The sequence below is a fragment of the Morone saxatilis genome, unplaced genomic scaffold (assembly GCF_004916995.1).
Source record: "Morone saxatilis isolate NCDOM2014 unplaced genomic scaffold, NCSU_SB_2.0 Contig17, whole genome shotgun sequence".
NCBI lineage: Eukaryota > Metazoa > Chordata > Actinopteri > Moronidae > Morone > Morone saxatilis.
The window spans coordinates 8,753,904-8,763,540 of record NW_023339729.1 but is presented as its reverse complement, the minus strand read 5'-3'; the positions used below and the strand labels follow the sequence as shown (position 1 = coordinate 8,763,540).

The window sequence follows — 9,637 nt, the reverse complement described above, 5'->3', positions numbered from 1 at the left end:
ATTCTGATTCTGATTCTGATTATAAATTATAGTCAGTCAACACGAAAAATGATGCAAAATGCAATGTCACACTACTAAATAATGTATACTGTAATGGTATTAATTCAGCTGTGATGTGGGAAAAGCTACATGAAACATTAGTCTCTAGACTATGTTATCCTAACCCTAATCATAGCCAACCATTTTATTTATCCTAACCCAGTGAGAGCCAAAGACTTCTTTTATTTAATGGTGAGAATTAGTAAACTACAGATATAAAGTTATAGAACACAAGGTCAAAAATGTTGTTCAGGTCAGCAACAAATGTTTTTTAAATTGCATTTGTTAAACTAAATTAATAAAACTATTGCTACTACTGGAAATTATATTACATAAACAATATTTTTTTCTCATACATAAGAAAAAAATAATCTCCAAAGCATAGACAATAGGGGCGTAAATAATAATAATAAATAAAACTTAAAGTAAATACACATATTGCAGAACAACAGTAAAAATAAATGTAAACAAGAATAAAGAGATAAATAGAAAAAAGGACCAAAAAAAATAGTAAAAATTTGCTTAGAAAACCCCAAATACTCGTAATTATAAAAAGTAAATAAACTTTGTGAAATAAATAAATAAGTAAAGAAGAAGTAAATAAAATTGGCTCTGAATTCCCACACACATTTTCAGTGAACACACCAGCATACACTGATATACTGTGTACACTGGTCTTCTGTACACAGACCACCCAAGCACAAGCAGAGGCAGACAGGAATTTGAGAAATGTAAGTCACACACATTAGTAAACATCTAAACATCTAAAATCCTCCCACAATTCATGTCAACTCCCACTCTGACAGAAAGCTAATAAATAATGTCAATTCTATTAGAAACCATTGCTGTGCAGTTCATTATGTAAATGTATTAATAAATGTAAAACCATCAGTTACCAACATGAAATCCACATTATAACTTAAATACACATATACTTATTCTGCTTTTTAAGATATAAAGCACAGTGTAAGCTGAATATCCTGTAATAAATTGTGACCTTGCAATTTCCAGAAGCGTGTGTGACGAGGTTGTGACTCTGGGTTTCTCCCTCACACGTCCAATAAAATGATCTCATACAAAAGATTTCTCCGGTTGCTTCCCCTCTCCTGCTGCCCCTGGATGTGGGTTGTCCTTTGCTGCTCCTGCGAAAACGGGCCGCATTCTTCCTACTGGTGAAGACGAGCCGACATGCAGCAGAGCACCCCCCACCAGGAGCAGCACACAGGCCCCCCAGCCCAGGTACAGTGCCGGCCCCAGCTCTCTCTTTAAAGGCGCTGCAATGTTCGGATTATAGAAGTCCCGGATGATTACATAGGCAGTCCAGCAGATGGGTATCAAGTAGGCAAGGCCAGCCACAAGGAAGAGCACCCCTGCTATCCTACCCAGGCGTGCCTTGGAGGCCTGGTTGCTGTCACCCATGCAGTGAGTACACTTGGCCCCCGCCACCCCAAGTATGAGGGCCAGGACGCAGAGCAGCAGGGAGAGAACCGTGAGGCCCCGGGCAGCTTGGGCAGAGGTGGGCAGGGCCAGGGTGGAGTCATAACTCTTGCACTGGATATGGCCTGTGGTCTGAGACAGGCAGTTCATCCACAGTCCCTCCCACAACACCTGGGCAATCACCAGCTCTCCACCCACGAAGGCGGACACACGCCACAGAGGAGCCGCGCACACCAACGCCCCACACACCCAACCCATCACAGCCAACACCAAGCCCAGCAGCTGAAGACCTGTTGTTGCCATCACTGAGGAAACTGTAGAGCACTTTCAACGTCTAAAAAATGTTTCTTAGAAAAACCTCAGTCCAGATTTTTTCTTGTCTTTCTCACAAGTAGGTGGCTGAGAGTTGAGTACTCAGTAGAGAAAGTCAAATCTTCCAACAGTCACTTAGTAAGATGTCCAGTGATTGTGAGATGTGTCCTGAGATGAGTCCCCTTCTTCTCCCCAGTAACACACTTACTGTTAAAATGACAAAGTTTTCAGCAAATTTACTTTTTAAAAGCTCAGTTTGAAAGAACTCATCAAAGATCTGAGCTGATGCTAAATACAGCTTGTAATTGTGCAATAAAGTAGTAATATACGTCAAAATAAGAGCATTAAACTTGCTCCATCTGGAACTGTTTTCTTTAGTTAGGGCAATTTTCCTCTAAATCCCACAGTTCAGGCAAAACCTTATAAGCTCTAAAACTTACTTTTCAATTACTAATCAAGCAGTCAGGTCCATAGACAGCGTGTTGATGGTCCTTTGTGTGTCTCCTGGTGCTGTAGCCGTGTGATGTGAGCAGTTGCTGTCTTGCTTCTGTTATGACTGGCCAGCTTGTCCCTCTGGATCCCATACACTGGGGTGTAGGAGGGCTGCAGTGTGTAATACTGCATACTAAATACACACACACAGAGCTAGTTATGCAAAAAAATGACAGCACAAGGACACTTTGTTACAGACATTGCTGATTGCTGCCATGTTGTTGGTCCATATCATATAAAAGTGCAAAACCACCATTCTAGTATCATTGTGGGCCCTCATCCAAAAGTAATTCCGTGTTCAGATTATATTACCTCATTGTTATCCAATGGATTACTAATTACAAAAATTTGCCATGTAATTTGCAAATATAGTAATACATGTACTAAGTAATCTGACCCAACAGTGGCTACTGGATACCACTGAGCACCTGAGGACACTTTAACAGCATGCAGGTGGGTAAATGAAATGTTGCCCTGTACAGCCACTAGATGGCATTAGAGACAGTGCCACCGTTTCTACACTGCCTTCAACATTAGTCTTTTCTTAAACACTTAGGCACACAGAACTTATTACTTGCAGAAAGAGGTGTGCTGGTTTTTAGCTGCCTGGTATGATGCCAGACAGTACTGAGGCTGGCAGCCGATTCTTTGGATTCAAAGGGCATTTGTCTTTGAGTGCTGTAATGCAGTCTGATGAGCCAAACTGGTCGACATTTTTGCCTAATGGCAATAAAAAAAAACCTTGAAACTTGATTATCAATGAATGGAACAGAGTTTCATTTCTCAGGAAACCACTAAAGGCGGAGAGAGGGAGGAACAACTAGCACAACAAAAGGTCAAGAATCCGACAGATTTTGTTGTTCAAAGTCAGGTTTGACCAGTGTTTGGTATTTCATTCTCTACAACAAGATGGAATTAAGCTCAATTAAAGGTGTGTCTTTACTTGTGTGTATATGGAGGCTTTTTAAACTCCGTATGTGAGTTAACCCAAGAATGTTTCACTCTCTTCTTGTCCACAGACTCCAGCTCTCCAGTTATCCACAACCTGAGGATTGTCCTGCTCGGGAAGACTGGATCAGGAAAGAGTGCAACAGGGAACACCATCCTGGGACGAAAAGCTTTTGTGGCAGAGATTTCCCCATCCTCTGTGACCGAGACATGTAAAAAAGAAACCTGCCATTTTGATGAAAGAACTGTGAGTGTCATCGACACCCCTGGGGTCTTTGACACCTCGATTAAAAAAGACCAGCTGAAAAGTGAAATAGAGAAATGTGTCACGCTGTCTGTCCCAGGACCCCATATCTTCCTGCTGGTGATCAGACTGGATATTCGCTTCACAGAGGAGGAGAAGAATGCCATCAAGTGGATCGAAGACAACTTTGGTGAGGAAGCCTCAAAGTACGACGGCTGGGCTTCATAGATGGAGGATCAGCTCATGAGAAGTCATTGAGATTATTTACACAAAAGTCCTTGAATTGAGAGAGCTCATCCAGGCTATACAGGCTAGGTACGCTGTATTGACAACACACGCATGGAAAACCGCACTCAGGTGGCTGATCTGTTTGAAAAGATAGACGAGATAGTGCAGTTAAATGGTCAGCATTATACCAGTGGCATGTACGAAGAGGCCCAGAGAAAGATGAAATCAAGGCAATGGTGGAGCAAATGTGGAGACTATATGAACTCTGCAGGTAATCAGTTGTTTATGTTAGCAACAGCCACAGCTCTCCCAGCAGCTCATGCTGCTATAGTGGCAGAGGAAGTAGCAGCTGTATCCATAGGGTCATATGTAATGCTCGGAGGTGCAGGGACTTTAAAAGCCATTGGGGGTTGGATGAAACCTAAAAAGACAGACAGCTAAGTGTGTCAAGCCATGAACCTTTAATCAAACATGTGAAGTCATTCCATGTTTTGTTTTTTCACAGATGAGCACAAATTCATATTTGACTTCTGTTATTGCATTATTATTGCATTTCTTTGTTTCATTTATGTGCACTCATATATATCAGTCACAGCTACGACAGCCTGCCTGTTTTAAACAATAAATTAACCTATTATGACAAATCTTTTAAATGTTGATGCTGAATTGATATTGGGGATTTTGTATATGGAGAACACTACTGTAATTGTTCTGTTTGATTTGTTAGAATAAAATAAAACAATGTGATGACAACCTCAAAAAGTATGTTTGATGCTGTACCAAAATCTGTATTATATGAAAATCCCAGTTCTAAAAGCAAGAATTCACACAAAAGCATCCAGGACTCCACACAGTTGCTTGTTTGAGATGAACCCAGTCAGGGTGGATTCATAAGAGTGAGCTGAAAATCATACAGTTAACATGACACCACAGATATCCACCATTAAGGTGAAAGGTTGAAATTGGCACACACTTTTGTGTGCTAACATTTGTCCACATACGCTACGGGTAAATTCACAATGTCAATCAATATATCTAACAGATGGGGAAAAAAATGCATTTTTCAACTAATCAGAAAGAAAAATATCAGTGTGTTTACTGTGGTATTTACTGATCTTCCAATCTAACTCTCACTAAGAAAGAGAATAAAAGTGTTTTCCAAAATGTCACACTCTGAAACCTTTAAGGGCTTAAGAAATATGAATAATTTAATTACACAATGCATTATAATGCATGTATAATAAATGAATATACTATGATGTCTTATAACAACAATCCTGCAGCATTACAAGTATGATTATAATACTTAAATAGGGCTGTTTTGCATGAAAGGTAATATGGTTTTCTGAACATAATGGTACTCGCTGTTATCATAATGTAAAGTGTGGTTATAGCTGCCAAAATGCCTTTATTAGTTAGATGAACTATCTGGCTCCTGAGCAGATAAATGCTCCACTGTGTTTATCCACTAGTTGTTATAATGGACTGTCTGTCATTTGCCACTGGACAAGTACAGTGGGCATTTCACTGAAACCTGATTATAAGAATCGATATTTTCATACTAACAATGGATTATATGACCACTTCTATGTAAAAGGATTTGTTCATCGTGACGAACCCACAGGGAATTATCAACCGAGTTTCAAACAGCAAACAGTCAAAGTTGGAAAACTGTTTCCTGACTGTTTGCCAACTTAATAAGGTAATAACATGTCATTGTTATCAGCATGTGTCCCTGTCCTGTAAGTGGCCAAAATGCAGTTTTAAGCAAGAAATATTCCGCTGCCATGTTCTTTTCTTTTACAGAGGAGGATTCCTGACGGGCATGACTCACAAACTACATAGGGCCGAGGAATAAAAGGCTCTGCAGCAGTTGATCATAACAGCTCAGAACATCATTGGCAGTCATCTACCGAGGTGACCGTAACCCTGCATTGTGTAATGCCAGTAATAATTAACCTTAAACGTTGTTTATCAATACATGGGACATATCAATGGAAGTTAATCAATTCAAATTGTTGACTAGATTTCTGGTTTCTTTCTACAATAAGTGATAAGTGCAAATTAGTTATAATGCCCAGTCTCCCTTAAGAGTCTACACCAAGATTAGGGTGTCACCTGCTTTAGTATGAGAGAAGTCTTCATCTAAACTATTTTCCTAATGTTTTGAAATTCCTTGGCAACAGCTTTCTGCTCTAGTTTCATTTTCCATGAACAGCGCTGTGGTGGAAAGAGAGAAAGGGAGAGAGTTTCATTTCTCAGGAAACCACTGAGGTGGGGAGAGAGAGAGAGAGAGACAGGGAGGAGTAAGCATACACAAGTACAGCACACACGTTCTGTGATCTGGAGGAAAGGCAGGTTTGACCAGTATTTCATGGTATTTCTTTCTCTACATCAAGATGGGATTAAGCTCAATTGAAGGTGTGTCTTTACTTGTGTGTATATGGAGGCTTTTTACATTCCTTATGTGAGTTGACCCAAAACCCAAAAATTCACATTAACTGTTTCCCTGTCTTCTTGTCCACAGACTCCAGCCCTCCAGTTATCCACAACCTGAGGATTGTCCTGCTCGGGAAGACTGGATCAGGAAAGAGTGCAACAGGGAACACCATCCTGGGACGAAAAGCTTTTGCCACAGGCATGTCTCTGTCCTCTGTGACCAAGACATGTAAAAAAGAAACCTGCCATTTTGGATCCAAACGAACTAGATAAGTATGTTCAATCTGATCAAAACCTAGGTGTTTGCACCAATTATACAGTCGATTAAAAAGACCCAGCTGAAAAGTGAAAATAGAGAAATGTGTGCCATGCTGTCTCCTCCCAGGGCCCCCATATCTTCCTGCTGGTGATCAGACTGGATATTCGCTTCACAGAGGAGGAGAAGAATGCCGTCAAGTGGATCACAGACAACTTTGGTGAGGAAGCCTCAAAGTACACGCTGGTGCTTTTCACTAGAGGAGATCAGCTCATGGAGAAGTCCATTGAGAGTTATTTACACAAAAGCCCTGAACTGAGAGAGTTCATCCGTGGCTATACAGCTGGGAACTTTGTGCTTGACAACACACGCATGGAAAACCGCACTCAGGTGGCTGATCTGTTTGAAAAGATAGACGAGATAGTGCAGGATAATGGTCACCATTATACCAGTGGCATATATGAAGAGGTCCAGAGAAAGATGATTTTGGATAAACAGTGGGAAAAGCGTGCAGACGCTATGAGCCAAGCAGCTGATCAGTTGTTTATGGGAGCAGTAGTCACAGCTGTAGTTAACACCCCTGTAGCTGGTGGTGCAGCTGCATCCTTGGGGTCACTTTTAATGCTCACAGGTGCAGGGATTTCTAAAGCCATTGGGTGGTGGATGAAACCTAAAGGAAGAGACACCTAAATCTGTCAAGCCATGATCCATTTCTAGGACCAGTGTGTAGGATTCAGTGGCATCAAGCTGTGCAGTTGCAGAACAATTTAAATATAGCTCAGCCTGCAGCATGTAGGATAAACCATGGTGGCCGAGAAACGCTAAATGTCAGACCTGGACATTTAAGCAAACTTGTGAAGTCATTCAATTTATTTCTTATTCATAGATGAATGCAAATTCATGTTTGACTTTTGTTGTCAAAATATTATTTCATTTTCATTTCATTAATGTACATTCATACATATTAGTTGGAGTTTCCCTGTTTTGAACAATAAATTAACCTTGTATAATAAATGTTTTAAATGTTTAAACACTTTTATCCTGAATTGATATTGAGGATTTTGCATGAAGAACACTATGGTAAAAAAAAAAAATCCTGTTTGATTTGTAAGAATTAAATAAAGAATTGTAACGAAAACCTGTGTTTGATGATAATCACTACTTTATCAATACCTACATTACAATTAGTCACATACAGTATTTTACTAAAGTACTAGAAAAAATACCTTTTTAAACTTAACATAATTGAAAATGTAGGCATGTTTACTGCCGTGGTACTTCTTCTTCTTCTTGCTAAGAGTTAGGTGAGTGATTAATACTACTGTCATGTCCGCAAGCTAAAACTCATCTTGTTTATTTGATCCATGAAAACCCATGGTGTAAAAACAATCAGTCTCCTCTGGTTGCCTGGCAACCTCACAGTGATGACCAGACTGAAATCATCAGTCACATGAACACCACAACATGCCCTTTCTATACTAAAATGTTTATACAGATAAAACAAATTGGATATAACACGTTACTCAGACAGCTTTAGAGTTGCTGGTTGGCGGATCTTGTTACAGGCCAGCTGTTTGGACCAGTTTCCAGTCTTTGTGCTAAGCTAAGTTAAGCTAATGGACTGCTAGCTGAAGCTTCAAATTTAACAAACAGACATAAAAGTGACATTGATCTTCTCATCCAACTATCAGCAAGAAAACAATGACAAACTTACACAATGCATAATAATGAATACATAATAAATGAATATATTAGGCTTTCTTATAACAATTCTCCAAGCATTACAAGTATGGTTATAATACTTAATGCTAAGTCTGTTACATCAAGTTTAGTGTCAAGGAATTGTGTGACATTATGGCATATAACATATGCAAAACAAGTAAGTCCTTTATTAAGTCCTTTATTAAATGTGAATTGGTATGTTGTGCCATGTAAGTGTGAGAGTGAGAGCAGACTTTCCTGTCTGTTGTAGTCTGTAAGCAGCAGCAGCCAATAGACCAGTTTGCAACGCGGCACGAAACTGAAAATGAGTCCCACTCCCTGACTTCAGAGGCACTAATTGTGTGTGTCTAACCTGTAAATTACATTATTTTAGACATTAATGCAACAGCTCAGGGTGATGCAGGTTTTAATTTAAAGTTAACCCATGTGAAACACAAATACCAAGTCATCGCTCCTATGATTATGAATACAATTATTGCTTAGAAAAAAGTAAATCATTTAGTACTTGAAAAGAACTTTTACTTTGAGTTTATCAAGTCAACCATTTTAAGGTAGACTATATACTTGTTAATAAAGAACTTGGTATTTAGGGACATACAAATGACTTTATTTTACAGTCCTATATGTTACTGCACAAAAACTTTGATATGATTGATTCCTGAAAACGTTGCATAAGCATCAATGACACCTCATCAGAGCACAACAGGATAGGACTGGCAGTATATGGTACATAAAGGAAGTAACTGGAACTCACCAATGTATTCAAAGAAGCTTTTTGTACCCTGCTATTATTATTAAGTACTAGTAGTAACCATTTATGTGGATTATTTGTTAATAAGGATATTTTTAGTACTCATTAGTACTCTTTTTTCATTTTTTTTTTTTTTTTTGGCATTTTGTTACCTTTTAAATTAAAGTAAAATAAAGTGTTACCAAAAGCTAAAATACCCTTACTTTGATCAATATGTGGCTGTCTAACCTACATTCCACCATTCTAAGGCCTTTCTTGGTCATGCGTGGTGGAGCACAGGGATTGGTTGCTCTGTTTCCTCACTTAAGCAGTCGGATGACGTCTACCATTGTCTCTCATTTCCTTAAGGGAAATGAACCCGTAATGTTACTAATAATAAAGCGAGAGCAACAGCACATCATGGTGTTAAATAAAGAACGGTAATTAATCTGCATGGATATTTTATTTGAGCCATTATCACATAAGGTTTAAAAGTATAGATTGTGCAAACTTTTATTTACACACAATGAGATCTATCAGTAAGTTTGAACATTATTTATTAGAATTGAAGCTGTTTCTCATAAACCAGAAAACATCTGTTCAAGTATAACTCGTGATGTGGGTTTCATATTTAAGCTCCATACAATAAATGAGTGAACATAAAACAAACAGAGAAAAAACAAGTATTCCATTTCACACCGCTTGTTTACAACTAAATTCACATACTTTTGTTATTGCAGAAAGTTCTTTCAAAACTAATTTGGAAGCAGAATGCAGAAAAGTCCAAAAC

General features: G+C 38.9%; 3 protein-coding genes and 1 pseudogene across 3 annotated transcripts in view; 2 read left to right on the top strand and 2 right to left on the bottom strand.

The window, feature by feature from the left end:
* Positions 1-6: 6 nt before the first annotated feature.
* Positions 7-2,372, bottom strand: LOC118326865 (claudin-9-like). The gene is made up of 2 exons (XM_035660003.1): positions 2,229-2,372; positions 7-1,995 (listed from the first exon to the last, which is right to left on the bottom strand). Exon 2 carries the CDS (start codon positions 1,777-1,779, stop codon positions 1,111-1,113), a length of 669 nt encoding a protein of 222 aa, XP_035515896.1. The 5' UTR covers positions 1,780-1,995; positions 2,229-2,372; the 3' UTR covers positions 7-1,110.
* A 1,427-nt stretch (positions 2,373-3,799) lies between these two features.
* On the top strand, positions 3,800-5,041 carry LOC118327499 (GTPase IMAP family member 4-like; the record flags this gene model as incomplete). The annotated part of the gene is given in 1 exon segment (XM_035660875.1): positions 3,800-5,041. A coding segment is annotated over 1 exon segment (342 nt), but the record flags the coding sequence as incomplete, so codon positions are not given.
* Positions 5,042-5,911: 870 nt separating this feature from the next.
* LOC118327498 lies at positions 5,912-7,533 on the top strand (annotated as a pseudogene).
* A 1,857-nt stretch (positions 7,534-9,390) lies between these two features.
* LOC118326567 overlaps positions 9,391-9,637 on the bottom strand; it is an 11,667-nt gene continuing 11,420 nt past the window's right edge. The window contains exon 7 of the mRNA XM_035659585.1: positions 9,391-9,637. The gene's annotated coding sequence lies outside the window, so the exon portion shown is untranslated.